General features: G+C 48.1%; 1 protein-coding gene across 2 annotated transcripts in view; it reads left to right on the top strand.

Moving 5' to 3' along the window:
* The window catches only part of NTN4 (netrin 4), a 48,679-nt gene extending 44,190 nt beyond the window's left edge, over positions 1–4,489 (top strand). For both annotated transcript variants that reach the window (XM_086610135.1, XM_086610133.1), the window contains exons 9-10: positions 645–815; positions 4,353–4,489. In XM_086610135.1, the coding sequence (XP_086466261.1) occupies positions 645–815; positions 4,353–4,489 (308 nt within the window). The remainder of the gene's footprint in view (positions 1–644; positions 816–4,352) is intronic.
* The last annotated feature ends 13,195 nt before the right edge of the window (positions 4,490–17,684 follow it).

Here is a 17,684-nt window from a genome sequence, read left to right as displayed (position 1 = left end):
ACAGTGCAGGGGCTCAGCAGGTGGGGTACCAGGAGGCAGGAGTGTGCCTATGGGTATCTGTGAGCTCAAAATAACTCCACGATTTGCCTCGGTCCCCACCAATTCTCAGTCTCCACCATTGCATTTGGATGTGATGGTTCCGCACAGTGGGAGGACCGACAGCAGGAGTGCTCACCAGGGTAGGATGCAGGCAGCCCCTCACGACCCTGCCTGCTACCTGGCCTGCCCAGGCCAAGGCCAGCAAAGCTTCCAGGTCCCTCCCTGAAAGAAAGGCTTTCCACTTGATTTCCAAAAATGCTAAGGAAGCCGAGGTCTTTGCTGATCTCTGAGGGAAAATGGGGCCCTCACAAGTTTTGAAAATTGGGTCATTAGACCTCTACCGCTGCCTGTGTGGCAGGTCCAGGGGCCGTGGCCAAACCAACTGGCAGCATTGCTGCCCACAGGTATGGGGACATATGTGCTCTGCCGGCAGCTGCGCAGACCCTGGGCTCCCCAGCAAGGAGCACTGGGCTAACTCCACTGTAACGAAGTAATTGTTCTCACTGGTTATCCAGACACCTTCAATAGACCAAAAAAAAAAAAAAAAAAAAGACAGGACTGTAAGTAGTTCATATATTCCTGGTTTTGAATTCATGTCTTCCCAGTGATCAAGACGAAGATCTTGTCGGCTCATGACAAAGGCTCCCACGCAGAAGTCATTGTGAAGATCAAGAAAGTCTTGAAATCTACAAAGCTGAAGATCCTCCGGGGCAAGAGGACGCTCTACCCTGAATCCTGGACTAACAGAGGCTGCACTTGTCCCATCCTCAATCCTGGTAGGTTTGTCTCCCTGAGCCACATTTACACAGATTTCATTCCCACCCCTCTGTCCTCTCATGCCAATGAGCTGAGATTGCAGCCCAGTGTTGATTAAAAGTCAGTGGCTGTTACATCATTTGGATTCCAATAGCAATCTCCATCAAATTTTAATTTTGTAGAGAAAAACTTTGTTCAGTCTATAGACTTTCAAACATACGATTCTCTTTATGAAGCATAATGACAGTCTTACAGCTTTACCAGTCTCAGTCTGCTCTCAGAGGGAGGGAGGTGCACATCACGCCACGGCTCCTTGACATATCTTTTCAAAACTAATACTAATTTGAATCCATAAAAACACATTTAAATCTAATTTGAACCATGATACTGTACTGAAGTTCTAATCTAAACTCAAGGGAAGATGTCTCTAAGTAACAGTAATTTGCTCCTACAAGAATCGGAAGACATTCTGGTATGCAATGAGAGGAGAGCTTTGGCTTCACGTTTTTTTCTCATCTTCTTTCACTGAAATTGAGTATAAGCAGTGGTGGCTAAATAGTGCATGCAGTCTCCAGTATGGATGAGGAGAGACAGACTCAGGGTTGTCTTCAATAGAGGAAAACTAAGCTCCAGCTGACACACCTTTCTTTACAACTGCGAGATAAACCAACAGTTACCAACTAATTCAGATAAAGGGTTTTCTTTCCTTAAGGCGCACACATCACTTGGAAATCACCGATCCAAACATCGACTTCAGAGCTGAGACATCCCTTACATGTGCAGCTCTAGGAACTTTGGGGGAAAGGACTGTCTGCAAGGCTGGGTCACGCAGAAAGGTTATTCATTGATGAGGTGTTTGCAGTCTTCTTTCATCTCCACCGGCGTGACTGTCTTTGGCTTTGAAAGCAGGTAGTCAGGAAGAGTTGTCAGGTGCAAGGGTCAGATGAGTCAGCAGAGTTAGGCAGGACTTTAAGTGCAGTAAGACTTTGGATATTGGTAAAACACTATAAATCTATAATTAAATAGATACAGCTGTGTTTTATTTTTCCATATGCAATGCAAAAGCAAGCAAGTAAAGCCCAGATGCGGCTACCTTAATATGAACTTGAAGTAATGCTGTGGAAGCTGTCAGACACTGAGCCTGCAGAGCAGTCCCACACCTGACCCCCAGCTTTGCCACTCCACTAACTTCAGGGGAGCTTCACTGGTTTTCCCCAACAGAGGAAAAGACAGCAGTAATCACAGAATCGATGACGATTGCTTGAACACCAGCAATAGGGTGGAGGTGCAATTGTCTTTAGGGACAATCCAGGCGTCTGACACATCAGGTGTTACTCCCTTGCCAGCTCTCATGATTTACACTGCAAAGCTTGGTATTGTCTTGAAATGCAGCTGCTGGAGTCCCATGAATATCAATTAATCTCAGCTTTCATGTTACAAAGTAGTTGTGAAGTTTGGTCCTAATGGCAAGCTTGAGAAGGTAAACCGACTGCATGTTGAAGATTCAATCGTTTCAAAGGGGAAAAAAAGATCTCAGATATTTTTTAAAATCTCATGGTTTTCTTTAACTATCATTCATTTCTGAATGGTTGGCAATACCATATTAGCAGATTTAACCCTCTCTCAGAGTAAGAGCTTCTGACCTCCAAATTAATAGACCCACAACAATCAGATAAAAAGTCAAGTTGACATAAAACAATTTCCTGACATACAGCCATAATGAAAATTGCATCTCCCAAAAACACGGAGGAGATCAAAGATAAAAATAAAAGAAAGACGTATTTTTTTTTTTCTGTTTCACGGTGCTAAAGTGATACCAAAAGGAGGGTAGGCTCTTAAAGGCTTTACCAAGAAATAAAAACTCCAAGCATTTATCAAATCTCCATGACCTGTTTTCAGATGATAAATGTGCTTAAGTTCCTATGAGGGGATATTCGCTACTGTTGCACACCTTCCCCTCCACACACACCCACAAAGGCAGGCTGGACTTCTGGGGCAACACTGAGCTGAAAGATTTAAAGGTCTCAGCTGTCCCCTCCTTGACTCTGCCAAGCACAGACACAAATAAGCAGAGAGCTGCCTGCCAGTGAAGCAGCGCAGAACTCACAGCCTCAAGTCCAGGCTTGTGGCATCTCCGTTGTTTGATTTCTTTTATTTTTACACTTCTGTAATGTCTGGTTGAAAATCTAGAAAGCCCTACTGAGTCAGCAACCACAGCAATATTTGCTTGGTCTCTGAGGGTGCGAGCCACATTTCTCTCTCAAGGGAGATAGATTTAGGAGCCTTGAAAAATTATAACAGCAGGATTGACGTAGCCAAAATTAATGTCTTGTAAAGGGTGATACTGCCATACACATATCCTGTGTTTACTTGGCAGAAGAGAGGATGTGTGTGCCCAAAAACTCGATGAAGTAGATAACAAATTGTATTGAATTAAACAAAAACATGCTTGACCTTTAACTAGGGGACACTCTCCCTTTTTTCTGAACTACAAAAGGAAAACCCAAGAAAACATGAGCAGACTCCCTGCTGTGGCCAGGATGGAGCTGGGTGACTAAGAGCACTGGGGGAGACCCAGCTCCTCCAGGCTAGTTTGTACCCCAGACCAGTACAAGGAGGACAGTGTACAGGGGGGTCTCATGCTTGCTGCAGCAAGATGCTGGCCCTGGCAGGGAGCTCTTCCTGCCGTGGGAGGAATTATCCTCCTTGTTATCCCAGATTACAGCATATTCGCAGCCCATTTAGGCTCTTGGGATCTGTGGCAATGTTTCTTCAGCTAATTCAAACCAAAGGCTTCACCTTGTTCCCCTGCTTAGCAATTATTGCCTGGCTTCAAGCATTAAATTGAGTTGTGCCCCGAAAGCCAGGCACAGACCTGGACACCTAGTTGAGTCCTGCAGCAGGGCACAGTGGGGCCACACTACAGCCCTTTCTGGCAGCTTCTGGACACCAGGCAAGGAGGCTGCACCAGATGTTGCTGTCAGATCTTTAAAACATCTGCTGAAGGCAGAAGTTAATGCAGCTCTTCTCGGTCTGGCTGCCACCCTCTCAGGCTCTTCTAGGGTGCTTGTGCTGGCAAATCTACTATTGGGTCTGGTGTGCCTTTGCCTGCAAGGGGGCACCAGCTGTTTTGAGCAAGACACCAGCACTGGGCCATCCTGCACTGTCGTTACTGGAATGCACTGAACTGCCCAATTTCCAGGCCCAGGTGTGTTCAGGGAGGGGTGAGGCAGGTGGTTGCCAAACAAAGGTAACAGCAGTTCCCAAACGGGGTATTAAAAACCTGTAGCGCAGCCCCTAGAGTTCAGCTTTCATTTATATTTAGAAGCTAAAAAAATCAAAGATTGTCTACTGCATCACTCTGACAGATGCACCACAGGGGTCATTTTTCCATGGATATAGATAAAGGTATAGGTATACACATATATGAAAGAATCAATATGTATAAATATTTCTTCGTATAAGTGCTTTTTCACATGAGACTGGATATCCAGGCTGACTTTGCAGTGTCAATAGTCCTCTTAAGCACAGTCCCTGACTGCTTTGCTGGTTTGCAGGCTTGGAGTACCTCGTGGCAGGACACGAGGACGTCCGCACAGGCAGACTCATCGTCAACATGAAAAGTTTTGTCCATCAGTGGAAGTCGGCTCTCGGAAGAAAGATCTTGGAGATTTTGAAAAGAGACTGCAACTAGAGGTGCCACGACTGCCTCGGGCATTTCTTTATGCACAAAATGCAACAGCCTTCACAGAGAGAAGACCTCTAGGATGAAAACTGGAAAGTAAGAAAATAGTGCCAAAACGTGTAGCGAGGTGTTCAGAGTTGTAGGCGCTGTCTAATTTAACCCTTCCTGGCCAATGTTCACTCACTCGCCTGTAGCTTCCTCGCCAAGGGCTCGCCTGAGCCCAGCTCATCCTTACATTGAGGGAAACAAAAGGAAGGGCAGTCACTTGTCTCGCTCCAGTGCAGTGTTGGAGCAACTCCTATGAAGCCACCAATCACCTTAGGCTAAATTGCCACCCTAGAGAGGGAAAGCATGCCCACGAGCTACAGCTGAGAAGCAAAACCCCGATGCCAGTGCCACCAGTGCAGATCCTGAGTGACTTCCAGAGGGTGCCAGAGGATGTTGTGGGGAAGGCGACACTCTTTACAAACCCCGCCTCGGGTTAGGACCCATCAAAAAGCATCAGGCACCGTGTGCTTTTAACCTGGTCACCCTGCTGAAGGTTTTGAGGGCTAAGTTCTCTGCCGGTGCCGGTGAGAATGGAGCTGCTGGAGTGAATGGAATGCCTCTGCCTTGGCACAAGCACAATGCAAGGCAGAGGCTGGCTCTCCACCCACTGCAGAGAAGAGCCAGCTCCGGAGGGTGCAGCATCTCTGAGCTTTTGTCCTTGAAGTGTCAAAAAACGAACCTAGTCCTAGTGTAAATATTTCACTGTATAAAGCACTTTACTACCTGCCACTTCACAGTGCGGGAAGTCTAATTGTGTTGGGGAAAGAAGAGGTTGAAGGTAGCACGTGAAAAAACTCCCTGAAACAGAAGCACTCCTGAAGACATACTCCCCTGCCCCAGTTGGACGGCGTTAATGGTATAAAGGGAACGGCCAGCCTGGCACTGGCCACTCAGAGTATCTGAGGATACAATCTGAAAGATAAAGTATTTGCACTGAAGTCCCAGCTTCAGACCAGCACTTGGACCCCGTAGGCAGGACTCCAGCGAGACTTCGCAAGCAGCGTGAGAAGAAGAAGAGACTTTGAGACAAGAAAATGTAATTGCCAGAGGAGAAAAACTCTGTCTGCAGGAAAAGGAGTGGAGGCGAAGAATGGGAAGGACTCACGTTCGCATATCGCAACCCAGCAATTGATGGTGGGCCTGGAGTTTATTTTATTTTTATGATAGTATTTAAAACTGAACATGGTATTTGTTTTCTTCTATGTTACTGTTTGCAATATATACGGCCATTATACTTCCTCATTAACACCAGTATGGAATATAGCACAGTTTACTGCAATTTTCGGCACTAAAATATATCTTTTCTGTAAAGCATCTTTAAACCACATTGCATAGAGTATATTTTGTTCCTGAGTGTGAGGGGAAAGAAAAGGAAGACATACAAACCAGAAAAGTCACGAGTCTACGTGAGTCTAGTTTTATGTATGTATTTTTCTTTCAAGGTCCTGTGGACTCACAAAAAAAAAATGATACTATTTTGGTAATTTGTTTTTATATCTCATGTATGTAATAAATATAATATGATTTCAACATCTTCATCTCCTGTTGTGCTTACGCCACTGGCAACGCAATGCAGTCTTTTTGCCTATACTAGGGAGCACAGGAAAAATGGAGCTACCACGGGAGATATTTTCCTCTCTGGGACATAATATTCACCATACAGTATCATGGATGGTTCACAGAAATCCCATTTCACCTGTTTTGGTAGGTGTATAAGCTCTTCTTATAAGAAGGAGAATTGTACCTAGATATTTTCAAAACTGTCCAGATCCTTGCGTCCACACAGGCCTGGTGGCTGAGCTGCGGAGAGGTCACCCATAAGCAGCAAGCCAGGGATGGCAGAAACCAGGCTTGCTCCCTACATTTGAAACATTTGAAACTGTAAAGAGGAGGGGAAAAAAGGCTGTGGGAAACAATCACTGTGGCAAAAGGTCTATAAAAACACCACAGAGTGAATTCAAGCATCAGAAATGAGCAGCCAGGGGGTCGAGGCATAACCCACAGCGTGGGCAGCAGCTCCCCGGGCAGGCGGTTAATCAGTAACTGTTGGGGCACCATGCTGCACAGCACCCATCTCCTTGGCAGAAGAGAGGGCGGGAAAAGACTCTTCCTATGGAGGCCAAGAGCTTCCAGTATCTGTTTCAGTTTAGAACTTTGCAGTTTTACCCACTTGATATTTTTTTAGCTTCCTTTTATTTTAATGCCATTAGAACTACATTTGCAATGGCTAGTTGATTAATGTGGCATTGTGAAAGCTGGAGGGTGTGAGTGGAGGGGTCCGCAGTCCCAGCCAGCTCAAGCACCGCAGGGAAGCGGGACAGCTCTGGCGGCAGATGCTGCTGACAGCGTCTTGTCTGATCCTCATCCTAACCCTGGGTCTGGGCACTGATGGTTTTGTGAAGGAAAGGGATTAGCTTCTGTAGGGCAAAACTGCCCATGAGAGATTTCTGTGAAGGGATTTTGGCTGGAGGAGAAATGTCCTTTTACCAGGAGCAGACAAGCTGGATATCCCTCCATCCGTATGAGACCACCTCACAGTGGCGAGATGGCCAGCCAAGCCCTCCTCAGCAAGAAAAGCTTGTTTGGATAGTAAATCTTCGCAGCTGTGTGGGTTCATGGAAGTAGCCTGTCTGGTTTATCTGATTAATCCCATCTGTTACATGTATAAGAATAGGATGTCTTTCCCTGCCCACCTGAAGAGTAGATTTATTGCTCGGCGACTCCAGAAGTAGCAATGCCTTGACGAGTCCTGCTGTGTGACAAAAATCAGCGGCAGGAAAACCAACCCAGTCATAATCAGAGCTGGCTGTAGCATCCACAAAAGGATCTTTTCTTCCAGAAATACTCCTCTGGCCTTACAGACAAGAGCTGCTGATGGAGGCAAAGCTGGCAACTTCACCAGAGGCCAAGCTGCTCCTCTCTGGACAATGTTGCTCCTGGTGAGAGGAAAGCAGAGGTGGGTGCTGGGGTTTTAGGGGACCAAAGCGGTGGCAGTGGCACCAGGAGCTGCAGCAGCTCTGCACAGAGAATCCCCATGCTGTCTGCATGCCTCACCTGCACCTAAAGAGCAGGTACCTCCCTGCCGCTGAAGGAAGCATGGTGGAGTCTTCAACCATCTCCATTTCCAATGCAGGAGGCTAGGTGTAAGCAGCGGCCAAGGGCCAGCGATAGGGGCTAGAGCTGACTGCCAGAGCCCCCGTGCTCCTGGTTTTGTGTCAGCTTTGCAGGAGAGAACACTCACTTGGGTTGGAGGAGGTGAAGAAGGTGTCTTGGAGCCAGCCGCCACCACAGCACAGACCAAAGCAGATCATGGCACATACAGCCTTTCCAGTGTGAGTGCATATGATCCAAACCTGTAGCAGATGCTACAGTGAGCAGATAGGGAACACTGAGCCCCAGTCCTGTGCCATGAAGGTTGCCAGGACTGGGCACTAAGCTAAATCCATATGCTGCTGTGCAAGGGAAACTTTCTCCACCGTCCTCTGCCACCACTGCTGCTTGTGGAGGAAAGCAGGACCAGCCGCCTAGATCTGCCCATCAGTTTTCACTAACCTGAAGCTGGATGCCTGGAGGAGGCTATACTCAGAGATGTCCCACATCCTGCTTCAGGAAGGTCACCTTGCACACCTAATCACTTGCCAGTAAACATCTGCAAATGGGGTGAGCGCTCCCTGGCTCCATTGCGGGCTGGGTACCTCTGCCCAGCGCACCAGGAACCACAAGGTGATAGGTCAGAGGGGTCTAGGTGAAACATTCTGCTGAAGAGCATTTTTCTCTTTGGACGACCTTAACAGACACCGTCCATGCCTTCAGGCTGCGAGTGCAAGGAGGGATGGGGGAGAAGCTGCCTGCAGCCCCACCGCATCATTCCCCGCAGCAGCAGCTGGCTGTAGGGGCAACTGGGCAACCCATGGACCCCAACAGCATGTCCCGTCACCTCCCAGGAGCTGCTGCTGCTGGGGGCCTTCTCCATCCTCCGCACCTCCCAGACCAAGCCCCAGCAAGCTGCAGAACTGATATCCCCTCCTGTCACCGCGAGAGCTGGGAGAGGGCTCAGGGCTGTGCCGGCTGCATGTGCATGGGGCTGGTCCCATCAGCCATCACTCGCCCCAGAGGAATGCAATCTTCCAGTCACAGTGGAAAATTACGGACATGTTTAATATAGTTGCTCCGGAGGGCTAAATCTTCTGGGATATGACCATGTTGCTGAAAATGACTGAACATCTGGTACTACCGGCCTGCCTAAATGGAAAGCCGGGCTGGTATGGGTAAACATAACAACTCAGGAACAAATAGTTGCAGTGTATTTTTTTTTTTTTTTGATCTTTATTTTTAGTCATCATATTGACTGCAGTATCAACACTGGTTAGAATAAACATCTCAAAAATGTCCGGAGGCTGCTGCTCCAGCATCCAGAGGAGCCCTCTCTCCGATAAGACAGGAGGAGATCAGCTGCCTGTGGACCTTCTGGGCTGATGTGTTGATTTTTCGATGACGGCGTTTCCAAAGCATGCCCTGGCCCAGGGGTGACAGCTTCTTGCCACTCTTTTCCCACAGTTCAGCACAGAAATGTCGCAAACGCCTTTTAGTGCTTCAAGGGAAGGCAACGAGGCCTCAGCAAAGCTCACAGGCTGGGAAATATACTATATATGGGAAATTTGTTGACATAATGAAAATGCTAGTGTGATCGAGAGGCCGATGTGCCACAGCAGGCATCGGGAGAGCCGCTCTCTGTGCCCAGTCCAGCTCCAGAGTTGCTCTGTCTCTCTGCTCTTCATCGGAGCTCTCCTTTGTTTGCATCAGGTGCAACTCACGTCTGGACCTTGAGCATTTGTTCAGCCTCCAGGTGGTCAAATCTGCTGCGTCATCTCTACTTGGGCTTTATCAGAATAACACCTGCAGGAGATAAGGAAACATTATTTCAGATACACAAGCAAGGACTGGAGATTCGCCCCACCTAACGTGAGGTGTCAGTGGAAAGCGGCAGCTGTGCAAGGATGCCCTGATCCCCCCGGAGCTGCAGCAGAGACACAGGAGCACCCCGAGGGGGCCATTACAGCTACCCAGCTGCCTTGCAGGGGCAGGTCAGGGGGCAGGAAGATGCACAGGTACTTTTGTAGAATCACAGAATCAGAGAATGGTTAGGGCTGGAAGGGACCTTCAAAGGTCATCTAGTCCAACCCCCCTGCAAGGGATATCTCCAACTAGATCAGGTTGCTCAGGGCCTCGTCCAACCTGGCCTTGAATGTCTCCAGGGATGGAGCATCCACCACCTCTCTGGACAACCTGTTCCAGTGTTCTACAACTCTCATGGTAAAAAATTTTTTCCCAATATCCAATCTGAATCTACCTCCCTCTATTTTAAAACCATTACCCCTTGTCCTATCACAACAGGCCCTCTTGAACAGCCTCTCCCCATCTTTCTTTGTAGCTCAAAGAGCATCACCAAGACGCTCTTGGCAGAAGCGCAGGGGATTAAACTGCCCTCTGTGGAGGCAGAGAAGTTAATCAGAGCAGATGCCCATGCGGGGACATTGGCAGCATCCTTTGCCACTTCCGCAGCTGTGGGCAAACGCAGTGACAAGGGACCCTGGCAGTGGGAGATGAGGAAGTCTCAGCCATTGCTGTGTCCACCGCTTGCTCAGCATGGCTGCCCAGCCCTGATCAGCCCTTTCCCCCAGAGACCTGCAACAGGGGATCGTTTCTTGACCCGCAAAGAAGGTCCTTGAGGAGGCCCCTGGAGCTGCTGGGTGACTGGAACAGGGAGGCCAATGTGAGGGAGCCCGAGCCTGGTCGCTGCAGGGCTTGCAGCTGGCAGCCACCTAAGGAGTTTGAAAACGTCCATGCCAAGCTGCATGTGCAAATTAAATGTGCCCAGAGCCACTCTGCAGTGCAAACAGCCTCCGTCTATGCCATCAAACACTTCTGAAACAGACATTTGGGAGGGACCAACAGCTTGGCAGTACAGATGACCACCTTCCAGTGCCCGGAAAAGTTCCTGAAAACTGTGTAATTTATTCGCATGTCCGTACCTCCAGCGAAGCAGCATGTCCTGCCCCGTGACTTGGCCCCGGCCACAGCCAACAGCTACAAAGGCAGGAGGAAAAAAACAACAACAAGAAAGCAGAAGCCAAGTTATGCAGTAGAAAAGGGGAAAAAATATTTCTCTGGTCGCAGTGGGTGACCGACAGAAACCCCGAAAGGCACTGTAAATACAACGCAATGCAGCACGGACCAACAGCCCAGCCTCAGCACTACGAGGAGCTCCGAGGAGCTCGACGCCCCGCAGCAGCACTCCGGGCACCGGGGACAGTGGCGGTGGGACAGGCCAGCACTCCCAGTCCTGCTCCAGGATGTAAACAGGACACCCCACCCCAGGCTGATACCGATCAGCTGGACAGGGCAGAAGAGGGAAGAGGCCGGGCCCCTGCTGCGCCCCAGTCACCTCTGAAATGACAAAGCAGTATTGCAAATGACAAAATACGAGAGATATTGCAAAAAGCTTCGAGACTGAAGGGTGAGAGGAGGAGACGGCCTGAAGGACTTCTGCCGCAGACTGCAGCAGGGTCTGCTCCCTCGCCTGCACTCCGTGCTGGTGACTATTTAACTTTGACACATTAAAAGCAATAACGACCGAATTCTTCTGAGCAAAAAAGCGCTTATAATTGGATAATGGCCACTGAGCATCAGTAGCTGGGTAGCCTAACGCCTGAAGGAAAGCAGGAGAATTTTTTTCCACCCACAGCCCTATTATGAAGCTGACAAGGTCCTGCTCTCTGCAATTCCCATTAATTTTACTGCTGGGCCTGAAGATTTATGACAGCTTTGTCTGACATTCATGAGGCAGACAGGTATTGTTACATGCCGACATAACCCAGGTAGCAACCACAGGTTGTTCTCCACAAGTGACTGCACTCCAGTCAGCTTTGGAAAACTCCCAGCTTTTGTATAGGGAAATACTAAATAAATGAGAATTGCTTGAAATTCCAGTCTTCCTTTCCACCCTCAGGGAAGCCCTACACATGCCAGAGAACAGGGATCACTGCTTCTCCTGTATTCAAACAGCATGCAAGCTTAAATCCTTAGAAGTCCTTAAATACTCAGCAGATGATGACATACTCCGAGAACATACCATACCTGTCATTTAAACCCTCTGTGATTTGGAAAAAAACAAACACGCAGCAGTTATATCTGCCAGAAGCAAAGGAGGAGTGACCAGTTTGCATCCTCATTCTTCTCCTTCCAGGACTCCCTTTTGTCTAGCTGTACAGAGCCTTTTTTTTTCCTCTCTACATAATGTCCAAAATAGAGAGAAAACAAATAGAACTAAAATAGCAATGGTACAGGAGAAAATATAATCAGGAGTTCCTGTTCACAAGGCTGTCCTGACATTTATCTGAGGTTGTTGACATATTTAATAGCCATCCGGTCTCTGCCAGCTGGATGCCAGCTTCAAGCATCCACAGCTGAGATGATAACTTCTTACTTCATGCTACAATTTCTGCACTGTTATTTTTCCTGTAGTGTGAGTTAGCAGCATAGCGTATTCTGGGGGACAGCTTATCCAAAGGCATCCTGAAAAATAAACCTACATGGCTAATCCCTGAGTTTTCCTTACCTGAGGAAGCAAGGACTTTACTTTCATGGTATATTAAGGATGTTTTTTTCTGAGTCAATTGCAATGATGAAAGCCTATGGCTCTGCTGGTAAACGACTGTGAGTGTTACCATCATTTTAGTATAGTTTCTGAAATCTTCTGAACGTTTCTTCATTATACTGGAGAAATATTTTCATTTTAATTATCTGTAGTCCATGGACATACATCCACGGAAAAAGGCTGGGCAATAAAAGAGCTATAGTCTTCCCAGTTCCCCCTCCCTAGCCTGTGCAGCAACCGCACCCAGTTTGTTGATGGAAGTTGGTGCTGGGTTATACTGGGTGCTGCCCAAAGAGCTTTTTCCCCAAAGACTACAAGGTGTGAGGGCTCCAGGGAGACCAGGGCTGGGAGCAGAAGCCTCATCTCTGTTGTCTTGCTTGGAGAATTTTGTTTTCCTCCCCTGACATTACTCAGGAGCGGAGCAGGGCTGGGCTTTCATGACCGGCGCAGCACTCGCATGGTGAGACCGTCACGACTCTCACTTGTCACAGTCCTGACATAGATTTTGCAAAAGGCTGAACCACCCGTCTCCTCCACCAGCACAGCCACCATCAAGCAGCAGATGCCACAAGGGCGAAGAGGAAGCCCACCCCCATGTGGCTGCAGGAACCCAGGTCCTGGGGAGCACAGGTGCTACAACCGAGCCTGCTGGTGACAGCTTAGCTGCCGTGAAACAAGCCCGGTAAGAACCAGTAACACACGGGAGTAAAGCACTTCAAACTCTGGATGTTTCTAAATCCACCCACCTTCTTTTTCCCAGAGCACAAGAGCCATGATAAAATGTAAACCGCGGATCCAGAGCCCACCATAGCCCAGCTCTTGTAGGATCCAAGAAAGATCCCTCTACTGAGATGGTGTAGAGGTTTAAAGCCAGCCAGGGTCACCTATTGAAAACCAGAAGTGCTACGGATCTTCCTTGCTGTGGCCAAGTGGGTTTACCCTACTGACTCGCAAGCTGCCGAGCACTGACCTCCACTCCGATTCTCTCCTCACTGCTCCTTGAATAAACACTAGTTTATTAATAATGAGCCATAAAGGTTACTGACTCATCCTTTCTCTTCCAGTTAAGGAAATGAATTGGTCAATAATCTTAAGCATCACATAACTTAAAAAAATAAATTTTCCTGTCAAGGGATCCACTGTGCTGCCCGTTATAGACTGAGAAACAACCGACAGACATTAGTTCCGAAACAACACAATGTTTGCATGTGATATAATTAGATATTGGTTTGTTGCCACACAGTCCTGTGGTTACGGCGCTTTCCACTGCAAACCCACTCGGATCGTGTGACTTGGCTAGTGACTCCTACCTTTTCTCATCAATGAAACACAATATAAGCTATTTTTGAAAGAGCTGGTGCCTCTACATCCTTTTTTCCCCTTGATGCTGCCGTGCAACCATGATTACTTTATTAAGCAGAGGGGGAAAAAACAACAGTGGCCTATTGTGGTATATACTGGGAACAAATTTTATTTTTTTAATGCGAGTGGTAAACAATGAAATCCATTTTGACTCTGTATCACGTAACGCAATAACAAGATAGTGAGAACACACAGATAGCTACCTTTCCCATGCAAACAGACACAAAATAACACAATTAATACATTTTTTTTCCCTGACTATGCCTCCCTCGTGTTCACAGCCTTGGAGCCTTTCAGTATCTTTAGCTGCTGATATGGTGACAACTCTGACCGGGACAACAGTGAATTGTGTGTCCCCGTGCTGTGCCTGTCCCTTCAATGCTCACTGCCCTGGGAAGGTACCTCCTGGCACTGGCCACTGTCACATCCTTCACACAGGAGCACCATAGCAGGTCCTTAGAGCTCCGTATCTGTGACATTTGCAGCAGCTTGGCACACATTTCAAGGCCCCCTTGCACGGGCAGCAGCCCTGCTGGGAGACATCCTTGCAAGCAGCTGGGGCCACCAGCAGACACAGTCCTCAGGTAGAAGGGCAGTGCTGGTGCTGAGGGTGAGCATGAGATACTCTACCCTTGCTGGGTGTCAGGATGCTGGGGCGCTTCTTCAAACCTGTGATTGCAAGCAACAGAGACAGAGAAGGAGATAAAGTGATAATAATGTCCAAAAGGGACTGATGTGATTGCTGTAGACAGAAATGTCCCTGCTATGCATGAGTATCATGTATCGGCATTGTGAGCTTCTTAGAAGAAAGCATGTAAAAATTTTATTTAAAAAGAGAAGAAAAGCAGCAGACATCTGCTGATGGCAAGGAAGAAACAATAGAAAGACATCAATTATGGCAAAAAAGCTAGAAGCAGGTAAAAGACAACTGTTCAGAAAACCACCTCTAGTAACCTAACAGGAGCTGGTACCCAAGGGTATGAGCACTTGAAAGAGCTGAATATCCATAAGTCTTATTTTGCTTTCCATAACGAATCTTCCAGTCACTTTACAAAGTGGTGAAAGCTTGCAGCTCATGTTTAATAAGCACTTTCCTTGGTGGGTCTGAGAGGTTCATGCATCTAGGGGAAACTCTGAGCAGCGGTCTCAGCACAAGTGCCCTAAGATTTGTCTTTTTTTCAGCTATCCCTCTGGATTAAGTATAAAGTGTCACTCCTTGATGCGTGCCTTCTTTTGCCTCTTTCCTTAGACCATCACAGACACCACGTTAACATGATAGCACTCCGAACCACAGGAATGGTTTCCCCACCACCACCATCTGACCCTACTTGGGTAAGGGGCCGGCTCCTGCCTTCAGTCAGCCAGGCACCAGGCAGGAGCAATGCCCGCAATGGGAACAGCATCCCGGCTGGCATCTCATCGGCCTGGAGCCCAGGCAGCCTAGGGCAGAGCTCGGCTCCTCGGGTTGGGTGCCAGGCCAAAGGTCTGCAGGGCGAATTGCACCGCGCTGCCTGGCGCACTCAGCAGGAGGCATGGATGTGCAGCCATGGGACTGCAATTTACATTTAAAGAATTAATAAAAATTCCAGGCCAGAGAGCTTCTGTGGGGTTTATAACCTTGACATTTTTTTATCACCCCCTGGCTTGTTTCTTTTTCCCTTTATGACTGAACAAACCCATACAAGTTAGTATTCGAAAGTATGCAATTAGTAAGCTGCTCCTGCAGCTATGCAGTTCTCCTGCCACCCAGTTTCCCAACAGGGGGAAATCAACAATAAAGAACAAAGAAAAGAATTTGCTGCCTCATATTAATGACTGCTGTTTGAGGACAGCATTTGTATTTTAAATGAATAGCTTGCCGAGGACAAAAAGGTCAGAACTGCATTTTATCGTAGCGATAGAATAGCAGGAGGACAGAAGAAAGGAGAAAGCTGTGAGCAGACAGGCGGAACAACACGCTCTGCTTGCTGGAGAGGCTGGCACTGGCGCCCGGCCACGCTGCGACCACTCATTTAGGAGTCAAAATATGGACACAGACCCGCGAGGTGGTGAGGACAGTGGTGGGAGGGGAGCACACACTCACCTCCCAGCCAAGTCAATGAGTTCCATGGCACACAGTGTGGTTTGGGAATGATCAGCTCAGCCCGGTGATATCCTCCAGAACCTTTCCCTTCTGCAAAGGCATATGGATCCATGTCCTTGCATGTGGAATTTTTTTCTTCAGCTCTGATGCCCTGAAGGCACTCTGTCCCCCAAGACGCTGCCTGTGGATATACAATAAGACCCTGCCAATGTCCAGCAAGAAAGCCTGTGCCCATGTGTTGAGTGCAGCTCACAGGGAGTGTGCCCTTTGCTACCTTAACATCTTCAAATTGCCTAAAGTTAAATCTGACTCGAGAATCCCAAATGAAACCTGATGCTGGCTCAAGTTATACTGCAAAACTCCAGTCCTTATCCATGCATAGTGATCAATATCTTCAGAAGCACTCATCCTGCTCGCTCTCTGAGGGTTCAAGATAAAGATGAAGCACTATGGGATTATTTGAACCAATTATGTGCTGTGAGAATGAAATAGCCACACCACAACTGATGACAAAGCTAGTCAGAAAGGAAAACCAAAGTCTCCCAAAAGACTCTGGGATCTCTGAGGTGGGCACCCCATTGGGGTATTACCTGAGCAGAGCGGAGCAGCCAACTTATGTCCAACTTCTGCAAAGCCGTTGAGAGGAGTAAGAGGCTTCTCCAAGTGCAAGGGCTGGTGCCACTAACCTTTCCTGGTGTGAAGCAGGCCCATGACCTCCCTGTGCCACAGGGGCTGATGGGTTCCCCCCAGGGCCATGTCTGTGGGTGCCAGACCCCTGGGAAAGAGGTGCCATGGGTGGCCCTGGCATCCCCAGGCCGTCTGCCCTCCCATACCTCTTTTGTTGCTGGGCTTCACCCAGGGACATCCCCGACATCCCGGGAGGAGCCTCCTCGCTGCTTTGGGCTGTGTTGCCAGGGCTGTGCAGCTTTAGCAAGGACCAGGCCATCAGCAAAATCATTCTGCTGCATCACCAGAGAGAAGGCCAAATCTGTTGCCTTGCCTCCATTGTCCCTTTCTGTTTCCAAAGACTTTATTCCTGGCGCTCTTCAGCGCCATCTCCTCCTCCTCCATCTTGGGCTCCTTCCCATTGCTGCTGTCACCTTCCGCTCACTGCATATTCCCTGGCTGCTTTCCCAGGTGCTCCCAGCAGCTGGCAGGGTCCTGGAGTGTTTGTGCCCATGTAGGGCCTTCCTTGGAGGACAGATGTCCATCTTGCCCCAGCCTCCCTGCAGCTCTGACTCCAGGGCAAAGCTTTCAAGGAAAAAAGTAGGATAGGTTGAAGCTAAGTGACTGCTGAGCTCTCTTGTTGACTGTAATAAGACAGAGAATAACATTTCATTAAGTGCATGTTTCTGCTGATGTAACAAGCCCTTACCTGCAATAGTGTGTGAAGCACAAACAGCCTAAAGGCATCACACCTGAAGGAAAAATTCCAGTCCCTTCAATACGTATTAACATTTTTAGCATACATTCAAAACATTTAATGCAGTAGGAAAAACACGTGTTCTGGTCTCAGCAGCCTTGATAATCTGTAAAAGACAAAAAAGAATACACTTTTTCATCAGTGCCTTCTCGATGTGCATCCTTCTTTTGAAACGTTAGAGCCAGGACAGAAATCAGAAAATCAACTGGAAAACAAGGATGGCTGAGCAAAGAAATCCAGCCTAGTTCTGAACATACTCCTGGAAAGAATGACTGTAAAACTGTGAGCCAGATAAAATTGGTCTTCTCCCACCCTTACCCCCACACCCCAGTGTGTCTGCTACAGCCAAATTATCTCAGTGGTGCCTGAGAGTCACACTCGGCTCCTCTCCAGGCACTTCGGCTGGAAAAGGAGTAGCTAAAAAAGTGTTTCTTTAAATAGGTGTTCCCATGGTACAGGTTAGTCCTTGTCTTGAGTAGAGCTGACAAATAACCCCACTTTGGGCAGAGAAGGGTAGGAAGAGGTGTTATTTCAGGAATCCTCACTCAGTAGGACTGACAGGCTGCTAATAGTGTATTTGCAGCTGTGACAGAGCTGGAGGGAAAGAGATGCTGATGTTGGACAGGGTGGA

This window comes from Tauraco erythrolophus, chromosome 4 (genome assembly GCF_009769465.1).
Source record: "Tauraco erythrolophus isolate bTauEry1 chromosome 4, bTauEry1.pri, whole genome shotgun sequence".
NCBI lineage: Eukaryota > Metazoa > Chordata > Aves > Musophagiformes > Musophagidae > Tauraco > Tauraco erythrolophus.
This window is presented reverse-complemented; position numbering and strand designations above follow the sequence as displayed.